The sequence below is a fragment of the Ambystoma mexicanum genome, chromosome 7q (assembly GCF_040938575.1).
Source record: "Ambystoma mexicanum isolate Mex_15411 chromosome 7q, UKY_AmexF1_1, whole genome shotgun sequence".
In the NCBI taxonomy this organism is placed as follows: Eukaryota; Metazoa; Chordata; class Amphibia; order Caudata; family Ambystomatidae; genus Ambystoma; species Ambystoma mexicanum.
Window position 1 is genome coordinate 130,347,842 of NC_090941.1, and position 15,756 is coordinate 130,363,597.

The following is a 15,756-nucleotide window of genomic DNA, read 5'->3' on the forward strand; positions in this document are numbered from 1 at the left end:
GTGTAGGAACGTTCTGCCAAAATCCTTCTTTCCTTAATAGCACTGAGCATTGATTTTCATTAATCGCTAAAGTATCCCTGGCAATGTTCGGTCTGACACTACTGTAAGATTTACGGATCCATTCCTATATTGTATCTAATCCCAATGGTTTGATGTCTTATGTTGTATTGCGTTGATTCTCACCGTGCCCCGCTTCCAGGCGCTCTTCTGTCCTCTATTTGCAGAAGGCACACCTTCATTCAATGTTACCTTTTATGGGGTTAGCGAAGCGCACCATACGTCATGGCTTCTTGCGACAGCATGGATGAGAGGTTTTCATCTAAATGAGCGGTGCAAATGGTACTTTTGCAGTGCAAAGTGCTCCGCATAAACGTTGTGCCGCTCTTCAAATCAGGGCTGGATTAGTTTGGCCAGTGCGAAGTCACTTTGCACCACGAATTGTGATATGATAGGTTATTTATAACGCGCTTAATACCCAGAGGTTTTTAAGTGCAGACCCGGGGATCGAACCTGTGTTGCTCCGTGTCGTCTTGGTTCCAAGGCGAGCACCTTGCCGCTGAGCTATCCTCCCAAGACATGCCCGAAGTCCCTGAGAAAGAAGGTCCTGCCAGAAACCTTATTTAACAGCAAAGCGCTAATTCGCAGAGAGGGTATCGTCCATCTGCCTGGTCATGATGTGCAACCATCCACCAAACCTAAGAGAGAAGTTTGTCAGCTGGGCCTATTCCCCAAGCTGCTCCCGGTTTGTTATACCCCATACTGAGGTGTCAAGGTGAGCACACATGGAAAGGGTTACAGTGAGCCTCTGATTTCCGTGTGGTGTTTTTCTATAACTGCATGACAAATATGTATGGACGTCAGCGTGACTTGGATAATCTGTGTGCTTGAAATGTGGCATAACACCTATGTGCTATTTTTCACTGGCAATTTACAGCCTCGCATGAGTGCATGAGTGGAGGTTTGTTTCCTCTGCATTGTCTAGTTTGGCAACTTTTCACAACATGTGAGTGTGGTTTGTAAGTGGATGACTAATTCCTTGGTGCGGTCAGGCTTTCACCCTTCTGATGCGGCTGAGTGTGGGTTGTCCGTGTTGGGTTATTTGCGCATCATGGTGGCTAATGGAAATATATATTTCACATTAAGTTTTTTTAGTTTACGCCTTCTTGAATGATATATTTTAATTCCTAAGGTACCTAGTTATGGTATGGCAAGAAGTGTTTAGTTTAGTTTATTATTTGTTGAGCGCACCTAACCCTGAGGTATCTGGGCGCTTGCCTATTGTTTCTATGAACTCATAAAGGGCCACAGGAGTAAACTATTTTATTAGCACCCTGACTGGAAGATTCTGATTTGCTCAGCCAATTGGCAACAAGTATTTCTGAAAAATGCAGTGCAATATTCCCGAGTAAACACAAAGAAATATTCTTCACTGACCAGCTGAGATGCACAGAAGGTCCTCCTTGGCCTCACCATTTGGGTGCTTCAGCACTCCTCACCTCCTTTCTCCCACTTATCTCTTTCATCTCATGCAGAGGTGCCTGCTACACATCAGCGTCCAGCATGCAACAGCCCCGCGCAAGCCTTTTCATGCCCCACCCTTTTGTTGTGGTTTGCCCATGTGCAGCCATGTAAACATGGCTGCCGGTTGCATTGGGGATGCTGCAGGCCATCTCTCACTTTCATCTTTTCTTTCCATGCTGTCCATGTCCACAATGATGCTAAAAGCCTAAACAACCAAGGGGTGAAGTTCCCAACTATTAGGCACCACAAAACCAGCCTTAATGCCCTTGCTTCGCTTGGGACGTTAAATTGGGATTCCAGGCACCTAATCGCTCGTATTTCCATGCCTCACCCCAGGTTGCTAAGGTTTAATTAGAACATTGGAAGGCTGGTATACAATGCAGTGGCAGAGGACAACAGTTGCTGGTATAAATCGTCTATCCCATGTTTATCCTTTCCTCTTTCCCTGTTTTTAAAAAATACATTCTATTCTAACTGGGTGAAATGTTCTCATAGCAACAATGCCTCCTCCTCAAGGTCATTTACAGTTAGTAGCGTAGGTGGAGGACCATTATCCCATCTATCAGCCGGTAAGATAGCTCAGAGTGCTCGCTGCTGCGTTCTGACCATGATCTGCAGGTCGCAGGTTTGAATCCCGGCAAGGCCACCTCAGCCTTTTATCCTTCCGAGGTCAGTAAATGACTACCAATTTCGGTTGGGTGATAAGTGCTCTGTAAAGCGCTTTGGATAAAGGCGCTATATACATAACACATCATTATCATTATTAATGGCCCTCAGAATACGCAATTATTGCTTGGTTGCTACCCAGTGACAGGGTATGGGAGGCAAAGTTCTTAGAAATAAACCACAGTATTATACAAGGATGATGGAGAGATAGGACAATGCTGCATTGCTCAGTTAGAACATGACACCGGATTATATGTGACTATTGGTACAATTCTATGACCACCCTTTGTGATACCTTTGCATGTGACATTGTGGCTGATAGGTATATAAAACTCTCTACATCATAGATGTACAAATATCAATCGCAGCACAAGACTAAGCCCAACCTTGTCCAACATCACAATTCATCCAGTCGTCATCGCAAACTTTGCAAATGCTTCTGTGATATACGACACAAGACGATTGAAAGCAGCACCTTTTTGAATTTCATAACCTGATGAGTTTATAAATTATAACAGAGCCACACACAATAAATAGCATTGGAAATGAGGTTAATTGTGTTTAGAAAAATGACTAAGAGATCAATAATATTGTGTTTTGGTTGTTTTGCTAGTACAAATATTATGTTATGGAAGCCCCATGGATGAATTTGTTTTCAAATTGGAAAAAGAAAATCCAGCTCCACTACTCTGCCCCATGGTAACATATTGGCACCTATTTTAAGTTCTACACAATGCCTACCCTGAATTCTGGTACATACATCACCAAGATGATGTATAATGGCAGAGGTTTGCTTTACAAATCTCACATAATATTCCCATTTCTGTAGCATTCAGGAATAGCGTGATGATTTTCAATTAGTACCCGGTGTGGGTTTTTATAAATGTGACAAATGCACTGATTGGTGCGTTTGCAAGCCTTACCACACGGTGAGCCCACTCACATTGTTGCACGTCCCTCACACCGGTCTTGTTTTTTTTTCTTCAGGTCACAATGGAAAGGGAGAAGGGACCACGCATAGTTCCTTCTCCCTTTCGATGGTGGCCATTCTCCCCTTGCATGGCAGCCATTTTCTTTGTTTACTACGGCCACCAAGGAAAGGGAGAACAGACTACATTTCCCAGTCCACGGCAGCCATTTTTTTCTTTTTTTGGGGGGGCGGCCAAACGCAACACATCTTGCAACCTAAAAAAACACCATTAGTACCCTGGTCTAATGGCCCCCTTGCCGGCATAAGGTAATGCTCTCTGTGCCTACGGTAATGGCCACAGGTTCATTGCTTCTTGCCTTACTATGCAACGATATCTTAAACGTGATATAGCATCTGACTGTTTGTCCCAAAATGTGAGTGGAGTGTGGAAATAAGAGGCAACTACTTGTGGATGAGATTATTATTATTCTATTTATTGAGTTTTGACATAGCTCAGGGAAGCAACCGAGCACTGTATACATTATAGGCTGAATTACAGACTTAAAGAATTCTGTGCCAACAGCCCGATGCACTTTCACTGCGGAGGATCGTTTGTGTACTCCTAGCAGACAAATGTCACTTATATTTGATTGAAATACAACCCCTTACTCCCCACTTTCACAACCCATACAGAAAATGAGGGCATAATCTGAGTTTTCAGTTAACTTTTAATTTTAAGCAGCCCGACCATGTAATAATAGGCAGGCCTGGTCAAGCTCTTTTAGTTGAAAAGTAAGAAACGTGATTCAAGATTGTGTACTTTTAACCTTTGACGAAAATGCATCATAATCTCAATAAAGTACAAATACAAATTCAAATGGGCATTTTCACATTGCAAACGTGCACATTTGTGTCAAGTTGTGCTTGTAAATCTGGCCCCAAAAGAGATACAAAACGGCCAAGAACACCAAATAATCACCACACTCTGGAAGCATCCCATAATTGTCCCAGATGGTATGTCCCCGCCAGGTACCTTTGATACTTACTGTGAGAAACCAGCAGTTTTCATTCCTTTCTAATCAGACCGCACCTGCTGTCATGGACCTCTCCATCCAAACAGATGACGAAGCTTGCTCTACAAAAGGTAAACACGGACATTTAACGCAGGGTGACTATTTGTTTTGTATATGAACGAACATAAAGGTCATATTTCAGTAAACACAGCTGCTTATTCTAATCATGTTTAAGGGACTATATTCTCTGCTTATCGTTGAAAGTGATCCGAGCGCATGTTCCCACATTGAGTTCGTTATCAGGACATTCCATATGTATTCGTTGGGATAATGCGCATTCTTTTATTGGCACGAGGATATCTGCACGAAGGGAATTTAGTCGCGCAGAATCGCGCGATAGCTTAACATTTCCTTTATTTCAATGCGGTTATAAAAACGGAGGTGGACCATCGGATCCGTGTTATTTCTTTAAAAAAGGAGTTTGCATTTTGACTCATACACCAAATACTGAAACTCTGCTGACAGGAACAGAGCTGCTTGAATTGGACATTCACGTTTAACGTTCAAACAGACGATTTGTATTTCATGAGCTAAAAAAAAAAAACCGGCGTATTCTTGCAAATTGCACTGGAAAGTAGATGCTGGCATGACTCATCAAGAGATAAATCAGCCGACTTAAACCAAAGGTTTCCATTACCTTTAACATTACCTTTCCGCATAACATGCATACGCAGTAATTAAACCCTTCATCGAGTGTTTACTTAGAATCATTCCTGAGTCTGACAACACATGTTTCAGCTTCCCGTGGCTTCCCAATTGCAGTGCTCCAATATATACAGGTGGTTGGAGGAAGATGTCACTAAGACATAAATAAGGAGAAAACAGTTCAGGAATTTAACATAGTAGGACATTTGTTATGGAAGTGGGATGTCAGAATGTGAGGAAATTGGGGTGACCGGTTCTGGCGAATGGGCAGAAAGTAGAAAGTGCCGCCTTAAGTACCAAGGACGGGTATGCTCGTCCTTTTTGCACAGACTTGCGTAAAAGCCTGGCTGTTACTAGTATTTGTCATCTTGCCTTAAGGACCTCATCACGAGTTGGGCGGTAGCCCTTAAATGCGGCAGCGATGCTATTACCGCCACATTTAAGGGCTGGCTCTATTATGGGTTGGGCGGAAAGTGTGTAGTTTTACCTCCAGCTTTTTGTTGGAGGTAAAAATCCTGCTTTCCGCCCGTTTTGGGGGCTCGTAGCGTGGCGCTAATTGTGCCGGCGCTAATGGATCCATGAAAACCCCATTGGACCCAATGGAGAATGGGCAATAACTGCCCAACCGCTACTTGTGATCTGGCGCTAATATCGTTGACGTGCGAATTGGGTCTGTATTGATCGAAAAAGAAAATGCCACCTCAAGGACACCTTTTATGTCATATTTAACTGAAATTAAATGTGGAACAACCCAAGGTTATCTCTGTCACCCCTGTATTTTAACATCTTAGATGTGTGTCTATATTGGCACAACTGCCACACTTCTTTGGCAATCACTGCCATACGCATGGTGACAAATCCAAAATCCTATTGACATTAAGCTCATACCCTGGAATGCTTTGGGTCATGTTCTTTCTATACCCCTTCTTGCTCTCTCCGCTCTGCTAATCTTTTCCTACTCTCTCCTCCACCTCCCTGCGCCCACTCCCGCTTCCGATCTTTCCAAATCCTTGCTCCCTTCCACTGGAACCTCCTCCTCCTTCACATCTGCTCTTCCCCCTCCTCCCCTTCCTTGCGCTCTTTCCTCAAATCTTATCTTTTTCACTCACCTCCCTAGTACCCTTTGTTTCCTCTCGCCCTTCTCCCTCCCCCTCATTCCTCACCTCCTAACACTACTCTTCCTATCTCTCCCTACCTCCTTCCCCCACCCCCTGCTCTCATATAGTCCTACTCTTTCCTCTCCTGTTCCTCTCACACTCATACATTCCCTCTTACTCCTGCTCTTACCTCCACTAACACCTACCTTTCCCTCCCTCACCTCTGCCCCTCCCTACTCCCTCCTCACCTCTGCAATATTGTAAATTGTTCTTTACACTGTTTTCAAGTTATGATTCAATTGCCATCTTATGCTTGTATTTTGTGTGTTCTCATGTAAAGCACTTTGGATTAAAGGGCTATATAAATTCAATAAAATACAAATACATATACAATTGACTTGTGCATGGCTTCCAGTAGACTTACATTGAACCCCACAGAAACAGAGATCAATGGGCTTTGAGCAGATACCAAATCCTGGCCACATTAAATCTGGATCACTGTTTTGACATGAATACATACTGAATACTTGCTTGAGAATGTGTTTTCATTTTGAGAACGAGGGATTCCTAAACTCCAGGATGATCAACCCATTCCCGGGGAACACGAAAGACCCGTCTGCCATAGATTCAGGACTTATCTTTAATATGTAGCGGGCCACCTTCAAATTTCTGCCTCTGGGATAATATACCTCCTCCTCCTTTGTGATAGAACATTCCAGACTAGTGTCCTGTGTTGTTACAAATTCGTTAACTCTAGTGTAGAGACTTTCAATGAACTCTGCTGGAAATCAATACCTAGAAAGAGATACTGAACATTGAAGTTTGTGGTGAGGGTGGATTGCCAGCCGAGCCCTGACCTCCCCAAAACATCCTTTCTTTTTCTGCCTGCATGCTCTTCTTCACCATCCTGCAGCCACAGCTGCTCATGTAATTCAATGGATGAGACATCTGCTTTTGTGGATCACTTGAAGGAAGTTATAGAGATTCCTCAACTCCAGGTGTTAAGGAAGCTGGAGGAAATGATGTTGGCCTGTGGATCTGTGCCATGTGTACGAGGGATTTGGACCCCTTTGGTGAAAATGCCGCCCTGCCCAATATCCTGATGAAAGTTTAACAGGTAAACGTCCTATGGGGGTGCACCGAGCACAGCACCAGAGAAAGTCAGAGGGAGGATTGATATGACTCTGCCTGACCACCAACATGCAAAGGAAAATAAAATGAGCAACTGGGGTTTTCATATCTCAAGCCGCTCTTTTTCTGAACCAAAAACGTCATGCCTCCATTAACCTGTAACATTTTGGTTAGGGCAATTAGTAGAAACCCAGGTCTGCAATACCCCTGATCCTTGTTGCACAGAGTGTACAATGTATCTACTCTAGAACTTTAAAGCTAGAGATAGGATTTCACAATGGAAGAGTATGAAAGTGAAATGGATTCCAGTTACCCACACAGTTTTCCTCAAATCTGGGACAACGATCCTTCACAATTATGAATATGTGTTTTTGAGAATATTAGCCTAAAAATCTTTTTATATGTGAATATCTGACAGATTTATAAACCTTATAAACTGAAAGTTGTAATTTAAGCAAACATATTTACAGGGCAGGGTATTATGCCAAACTCTTGTGCTGCTATGCATAATCTCTTCTAATATAGAAGGTCAAATTGAGGTTTTTACGGTGAGGTTGTAATTTAAAAATCTTTGAAACGATTGGGAAAAAAGAAAACCTTTGCAGGGCTAAATTGGGAACTTTGCACCTCCTATTGCTGGATGGGCTGTATCACTGTTCCTGGAGATGGCCATAGTCATTAGAATGAAAGTATATTTGCTGAACACCTTCTAACTTACCTCCACACCAGCAATAATATGAACTGACCTCACATTCACTGCTGGCTTCTATTTTACTCCTACCGCTGGCATGCAGCATTTTAAACCGCAGAGAGTTATGGTATTTTGCAACTTAAATATAAGACAAAAGTATCCATTTCGATCTCGTTTAATTTTGCTCACCTTTTGCAAACCACAATGTCATGTCCAGTAAATGAACGGTATGTATAATTCTGGCCTATTTAACTGTAACTGTATGTAACTGTACTCCCTCACAGCACCTTTGTGACAATACATACCTTAAGAGTATATTTCTGGAGATATGCAATGTAATTGGTCTTTTAAATCTTGAGACGTTTGGATGATACCACCTATTTATTGGGCCAGCCATGTTGTTCCCTTGAACTGCCAGGCTATTAGGCAACGCTTTGCAAAAAGGACAAGCATACTCGTCCTTGGCACTTAAAAGCCTTTTTACAAGCAGACAAGCCTATAGTGACAGTCACTATCATCTCCCATTAGGTTAAAAATGACATATTTTCTCTTTGAAATGGTGGACTAGCTCAATGAATTCCCACTGTGGGTAGAGTGCATAAGAACTTACATTTTGTGCCAGCCGCTCTAAACAGGTAGAAACAAGGAACGTACGAATCACAGACAGGCTCCCCCTCAACGTGTCCATATTGTGTTTTACAATGTCATGTAAGGGTAAACCCAGAAAAGACAAATAGTTTGATACCACTCGGCATCTTTCCAAACTGGTTTCTATTTCTGACATTGTGCTGGCATCTCTGGCCATTGCGACATATCATAGATGCTCTTACACCAGGTAATCGGCTTTCTTCAACATCTCATTGTGGCTCTGTCTTTGATCCCCAAAGTAGTCATCCTCTAAGTTCAAAAGCCACAATCTCTGAAGATTCTGTTTCAATTCACAGCATCCCTCCTGAATCCATGGAGACATGTTGACCAGGCTTCGTCCCACCAGATGAAGAAATGTTATGGTTCCCTATGCTCCTGCTTATAAGATGTATACCAGTGCTGAGATCTTATCTTTTCATTTCTGGTGCATCTTTACTTGTTCAATGACTGTCATGTATCATATATGACAGCCATTAAAAGGTTGATGGTGAACTCCCTTTACTATTTGTGCCAAAAATGCTAACCTCCATAAAAGACAGGCTGCTGCAATATTTATATTCTCTACTCTGCCCAGACATCTTTCCTAACTATCTGGAATTTTCTGGGTACCACTAAGCATATGCTTTCTTCTAGCCCCAATGTGCCACTAGCCGGTCAAGTGGCACAGTGAGTAGAGCGCTCGCTTTGACATCAGTGCAGAGCCTGCGAACGCAGGTTCGAATCCCGGCAGCGCCAAACTCAGCGTTTCATCCTTCCGAGGTCGATAAATGAGCACCACACACCGTGGGTAATAATAAGCAGCGCTCAGATACCTGAGGGTTCGTAGCGCTATATAAATGCCAAATTATTATTATTTATTATTATTTTGTGAACGGAACCTCATTGCTTGGCCTATGTAATCATTTTATTATCAAATGTTTATTTAATGCTACATTACGGATTTATCTGGTTGCTGAAATGACAATTGTCAATATTGGCCAATTAAATAGTTTTTGGAGAGTGAGGAAAGGCTGAGACAGCCTGCATGAAAAACAATCCATTAATAAGAGTGAGCAGTCAGAATAATAGGAGAACGATAGTCCCCATGTCTTGTAATGACATGGACATCCTAGACCAATCACCAGTGTTCTTTCTATGCCGCATGAGATCTGTCATCACTTCATATCCCTCCCAAATATGCAGGTTGTATGACTGTCTTGAAATCTATACCACTGAACTATATATAGATTCTCAATGTAATGTTTTGAAAAGGCATCAGGTGCTGGGACACATCAGCTCCTTACAGCAGCACAGATGTTATAGTGTGTTGTACAATGTTCTGTGCAGTACACAACAGAGTTTATTGCAGCTGGTTTTATTGTTTCGTTTCCCAAATAAACACAGGAAAGATGTTGTGCACCACATGGATATGTATATTCTTATGTATGCAAATCCCAATTATACTTTTATTTGCATTATGATTGTTAAATGTACCAGCAACTGCCGAATGCATCGGTATGCAGTGATTATATTGAATAGAAAACAACGAATGACATTTTAACGAAAGAAAAAACAACTAAAACCAAAGTAACTAATTTTGGAAAAAAATAAAAATGGGGTTGGGGGTGGGAATAGTGGTTTTGTGGTTGGGGGAAAGTATTACTACAACATGGAGGCTTTGGGGACCCCTCCACACAACAAAAAGAAATTCCTTATTTGGTATGAGTTGTTTTTTATTCAGTAACATTTTATAAGTTGTTTTTTCATTCATTGAAATCACATGTAATCAATGCATCACCTTTAGCTCAGTTTCATATATTGGGCCTCATTACACGGATGGCGGTAAGGATTTACCGGTACCGGTACCGGTAAAATACCGGTACCGGTAAATCCTTACCGCCTTACTACGAGGTCCCTTTGCGGGTTGGGGGATTTAATGCCTGCTTTTTGCAGGCGTTAAAAACCAACCCGCAAAGGGACCCAGGGAGCTAATTACGGTACTGCGATTTGCGGTACCGTAATTATCGCCTTCCCCATTCCCATTATGCCTTATGGGGCAAAAATGGGAATGGGGAAGGGCAATGGTGAAAGGGGGAATTACCACCCCACCAACCTTGGAATGGGGCGGTAATTCCCCTTTCCGCCAAGGCGGTGCCAGTATTTTACCGACATGAACAATGGCGCTAATAGCGCCATGGTTCTCCGGCATCCGTGTAATGAGGCCCATTGACTTGCTGTGGTAGTTTCCTAAATGTCTGCCCCTGCATTCACTCACAGTACAGCGGATACAGGCAAATTCACAGCCTATCCCAAACTGCACACATAGTAAATAGCGGTACTGCTAAGGGGACATTTCTCCCGTCTTCTCTGCTAATACAATTGTCATTATTATGTATTGTACTTCTTGATAATGTAAATGCTATTGGATCATACTAGACTAATATCACAAGTCTCATAATTTGATTCACTTAGAGATAGTCCTCTGCACTTCCGGCCACACTGATGACAATTACGTGACCTACAAATACCCATGTTGAGCGGCGGGCTTGGGCGGTAACCGGCTGCCAGTCTGTGCCTTTGCACGGGCCTTGGAAAATGCCCAGGATGTTACTGCCCCTAAACGTGTAGCTTGATGCTATTGGCATCCGTGCATAGCCTCCTTTTCATTTCGCTGGCATGAACAGGATCATGGCAACAAGATGGCAATAGCCAAAAGCAGAATGTGGCAGGAGATAGATGGATAATGGGATGAGCAATGATTGAGTGGGCGGGAACTTTGAGTAGGTGGGAGGGAGCAGCAACTGGTGGCAGCAGTTGGCTGCAAGGTCAAGATATGGATTTGGGGAGAGGAATGAGCATGCCATTAGAACTCTATTCTGAGTTACACTGCAAAATACAGCCCATGTTCTATGGCTCCTGATTGGATGGCACCTTCTATCCAAGTTCTCATGTAACATATCATACTTGGGGCCACATTATCTCATGACTCTATTCTAATATGGTATGGAACATTCATGTTTTGACGCATCCTTATCAAATATGTATATTTGCAGTGGATGGGAATGGTGTTGTTTCCATAGACAGGCTCCACAGTAAATAACTCACACCCTGGAGCCCTTTTTCTCCCTTAGAAAAGTAAACTGCAAGCTAAAACACCTATATAGATTGCAGTGCTCTTTATGTTGTCTGAAACCTATGTCGGCCCCAGTGCATGTCGAAAGGATGATGTTATTTTTTTTAATTACTTTTGCCATACTGAAAGAAAATTATAGAAAAAGCTTTTTTGTTTCTTGTTCCAGGAGAGCATTTGCGCATCTGCCCCCAAGAATATACCTGCTGCACGACAGAGATGGAAGATAAGTTGAGCCAACAGAGCAAACTAGAATTTGAAAACATGGTGGATGAAACAAGTAATTTTGTGCGGACCACTTTTGTATCCAGGCATGAGAAGTTTGACGGTATGTGAAAAAAAAAGCAGTTCTTCAACAGACATGGAAATATTGTCTTCTTTTGAACAGGACAAACATACGTTGAGCTTGATCGACCCACACATCTAGAGATGTTTAGCAATTAATTTGCTATCATGTATTTCCCATCCTATTATTGCAGCAATAATGCATTTGTACTATTTTCAGCAAGTTTACACCTCTTTAATATGATTTCACTAAGGAAAAACAATTAATTTGAATGTTGACTTCAGTCGAGGAATCATCGTTTCTCTAATGTTCTTTATCTTTTGGTTTTTGTTCAGAAAGATGCAAGCCAGTGTGGGGCAACCCTTTTAGTAAGAGAATAGGTATTATGGGGTCTGCCATATTTCAAAAGAATAGATCCCACATAGAGGAGTGAGATTTATGTTTAAGTCATCCTAATGAGACATAACTTAAACGGTGGGAACTTCCAAGCAATAATAGTCACACCTATATTTACATTTCTTTACATTTCATTAGGGAGTCTAAAAGATTAACAATGCCATGTTGGACCTTTCGAGGAGTTCACAGTATTGCAATGACACAGTATGAGAGTGAAACATCTTTCTTTCTGATATCCCTCTTTGGTTCGCAGTGCAGTGCATTTGTGCAATGTTGATTTTTAAGTCTTAGGGCATTTGCTGATTGTCAGGGGTTCATCTCCCCTGGAAAGTCTGATAATGAGTCATATGTAACAAATGGTTTTGTTGTCAAGGTGGGTGAAATTACTGTTCCAAAAGTGAACAAAGTTGCTCTCCATAATGTCACACAGTTTAAATCTCTCAGGAAACGTGTATGTGCATTAGGGCATTGCCAGCTTTCCACAGGTTTGTTTTGTGTAATATGTTCTGTCAGAAGCACCAGTTTGTATATATTGTTTGTAGGTTGCTATAGAAAAATGACGTGTACAGTTTGGTTGACAATGGTGGGAATTTGAATGGGTAAAATGTATAAAAACAGCAAAACTAAACACAATATCACACTAACATTGCAGAGAAAAACCTGAGTTGTACAAACACAACAATTGTTCATGAAATGTCAATGTTTTACTGCCCATTCTCTCAAATGATCTCTGATTATATGAGCTTTATTAGATTTTACTTTCAGATTTCAAATCCATATTAATGAGTTAGATGTCAGTCTTTCAAATAATTTCTTAGCAATGTTTCCAATCGCAGAGCCAGAGCAGAGTTTAGTGTCTGTATCCGTGTGTATACATTTTAATTGTGGAACTTACATTTAAGCACCTCGTATTAGAAAGGGAGTTTAACAAGAAAGAACTGCCACAGAGCACATTGATTTACCACTTGTCATGGGGCTAGTTCAATACTCAAGCCACGCAGATTTTAAAACATGTGTTTTTTCCAAGGTGCTTCTTACGCATACCTAAACGCGACCACATCAGCAACGCCAGGAAAGAATTGAACTGGCTTAAAGTAGAGAATAGAATCCAATTCAAGGCCCTCACCATTGCACATTGCTGTATTTAGGGGGAAGCTCCGGGGTACCTGAAAACAAAAATACATACATATGTTCCTACCCGCTCTGTAAGATCAGCTGATCAAAACAAAGTGGTGGTAGCAAAGCACAGTCATCAGCTTGGTCTGGGCAAATCTTTTCCGACAGTTACTGCAGGTCATGGAATAACTTGCCTATCAACATTAGAAAAGAAGTGAACTACTTAGACTTTCGGAAGCATGTGAAGACTCTTATTTTCAGTTAACTGACTGGTAACAACTATCTAGTCTCTCAATCTGCGCCTGTCCCGTGATTTCTGTGTGTATTCCTGTGTCCATGTAACGGCGCACCGAGACTCGCGAGTTACCGGCGCAATATAAATGCAATAGAAATAGAAAAATAAATAGAAATGTGGCACCACATGTTCATACATATATATCAATCAATCAATCAATCAATCGCACTGTCTCCAAAGGCCTTATGGCATATTCAAGATATACCAAAGAGACTAGACGGTTGAACCACATTTAAAGGAATGTTTTGAGATTTTGTTTAAAGAGTACGAAATCTGTGGTACTTCGCAGCTGGAAAGACAGCAAATTCCAGAGCCTAGGCCCTGCAATAGAAAAGGCCCTACCACTCAAATGCTCCTTTCGATATTTAGGAACACTGGCATATAACACTGCCACCATGCAAATTTAAAGAATAAAGTCGCTGTCAATGTTCTTCCAATTCCACATGTGATTTGACACGTTTCACTACAAGCCGGGAGGGATTCTCACAGTGCTAAAGAATGATGGTGGTTTATTTTATTTGATTAGGAGCCAACAAATAATTGTATACATTTCTCTAGCTTTTCTTTGTATCCTTTCAAATGGGAAGACAAATGCTGGAATGCTTTCATTCACGTCGATAACATATTACGTACAAACACGGAGAGTACACTTGGAAAACTTCAGATTTAAGCAATGTCTTAAGGTTAATTTGCCATGACTATGTATTCACAAGTAATCAGAAACTTCCAGTAGCAAAGGACCACTTGAAAGATGAGGTGTGATGGTATTGTGAACCTTAGGATTAGAGTTAAATTGGACTATACTATCTCCATCATCAACTCTACTACCAAGATCAATATTTTTAATTTCTGGCCACAATGTTTTAGTCATTGGACCTTTTGTGACATAGGTGCGAGTGGACATTACACCATAAAACCATGCACATTACACTATTAAAACAGTACTTACTTCTGAATACAGAAGCAATAAAAAAGATGCACATGCTTTGCTTACAGGAGTATTCTCTCAAACACAGGTTTATGGTTTTGGTTCATGGGTGTATTATGTTTTATTATGGGCCACCTAGATTGACCAACCAAACTGAAACTCCCTTGTGACATCTTTTAGTGAGGAAGCTGATCAATTGGCTTGGTGGAGGTAATCATTAGTTGGGGGGATTGATTCATTGTTTTTAGTAGTTTCTCCATGGACTAGAGTACACTCCATGCTTAAATTGCATCAGTAAAAACTGTACTCATGGATTTTCTTCTACTCCACGTTTCCTTCAATTGTATGGAAGAGAGGGGTACAGACATAATATCCATGTCCATCTGGCCCCTCCACTTCAACAAAGAAATGGCAGCTGAATAAAGCATATCCAGATATATGCATTGGGTAAGGCTGTGGGTGCCTCCCACATGCCTGTGGCTAGGATGGTGGCGGGGCCCACAACCCTGACTTGTCTATGATCATGGATTTGGTGTGTGTAGATTTCTAGTGACATAAGATTGTGGTGCACCTATGTGATCGCTGTTCCCTTATTTCCCCCAACTGGGGCACTCTTCTGTCCCTACTTGTTTTGTTCCTGCATGTACATGTTAGATCTTCAGCAGGTCCCTTAACTGAATGACAGCTAATTGGAACATACTCTTCTCTTATCACTGTTAACTGGATATTCCTAGTCCTATGGTGCTGTTTGAAAAACCTGGGCTCGTTGCAGGTTTTAGAATTCTATGTAGTCTCAGGATAATTGTTTATAAGGTCTGAACCTTGAAGAAATATCCTCCCATTACACACACTCCTTTATATGTTTCTCTTTTGAGGCCATGGTTAACCATAATAATCCTGCTAAACTATGTTCCTCAATGAGCTAGCTGTTTGGCAATGGCATCTTTCAAGGATCCGGTCTTCAACAAAACTTGCCCTGAATTTTAGATTGAAGATAAATGCAGATGCTGCTCATACAGAAAATGGGAACATGCATCCCAGTGTGTAGTGAAATGTGGCAAGCCTTATTTATGAAAAGTCAAAGTAGTCAGCCTTCTGTTGTCCCAGCTGCCATGGAGTCCGGTTGGAAACTTGTAATACCTTAAGTCCGTTTCTGGCCTGCTGTGTGCTAACTGGGTATACTCGTTCCACTGTCAAACATTCCTCCAACATTTGCCTCTACCTTGATCTCAACGTCCTCACTC

General features: G+C 41.7%; 1 protein-coding gene across 2 annotated transcripts in view; it reads left to right on the forward strand.

The window, feature by feature from the left end:
• Nucleotides 1-15,756, forward strand: part of GPC6 (glypican 6) — a 3,633,782-nt gene that overhangs the window by 801,794 nt on the left and 2,816,232 nt on the right. For both annotated transcript variants that reach the window (XM_069639953.1, XM_069639952.1), the window contains exon 2: nucleotides 11,661-11,819. In XM_069639953.1, the coding sequence (XP_069496054.1) occupies nucleotides 11,661-11,819 (159 nt within the window). The remainder of the gene's footprint in view (nucleotides 1-11,660; nucleotides 11,820-15,756) is intronic.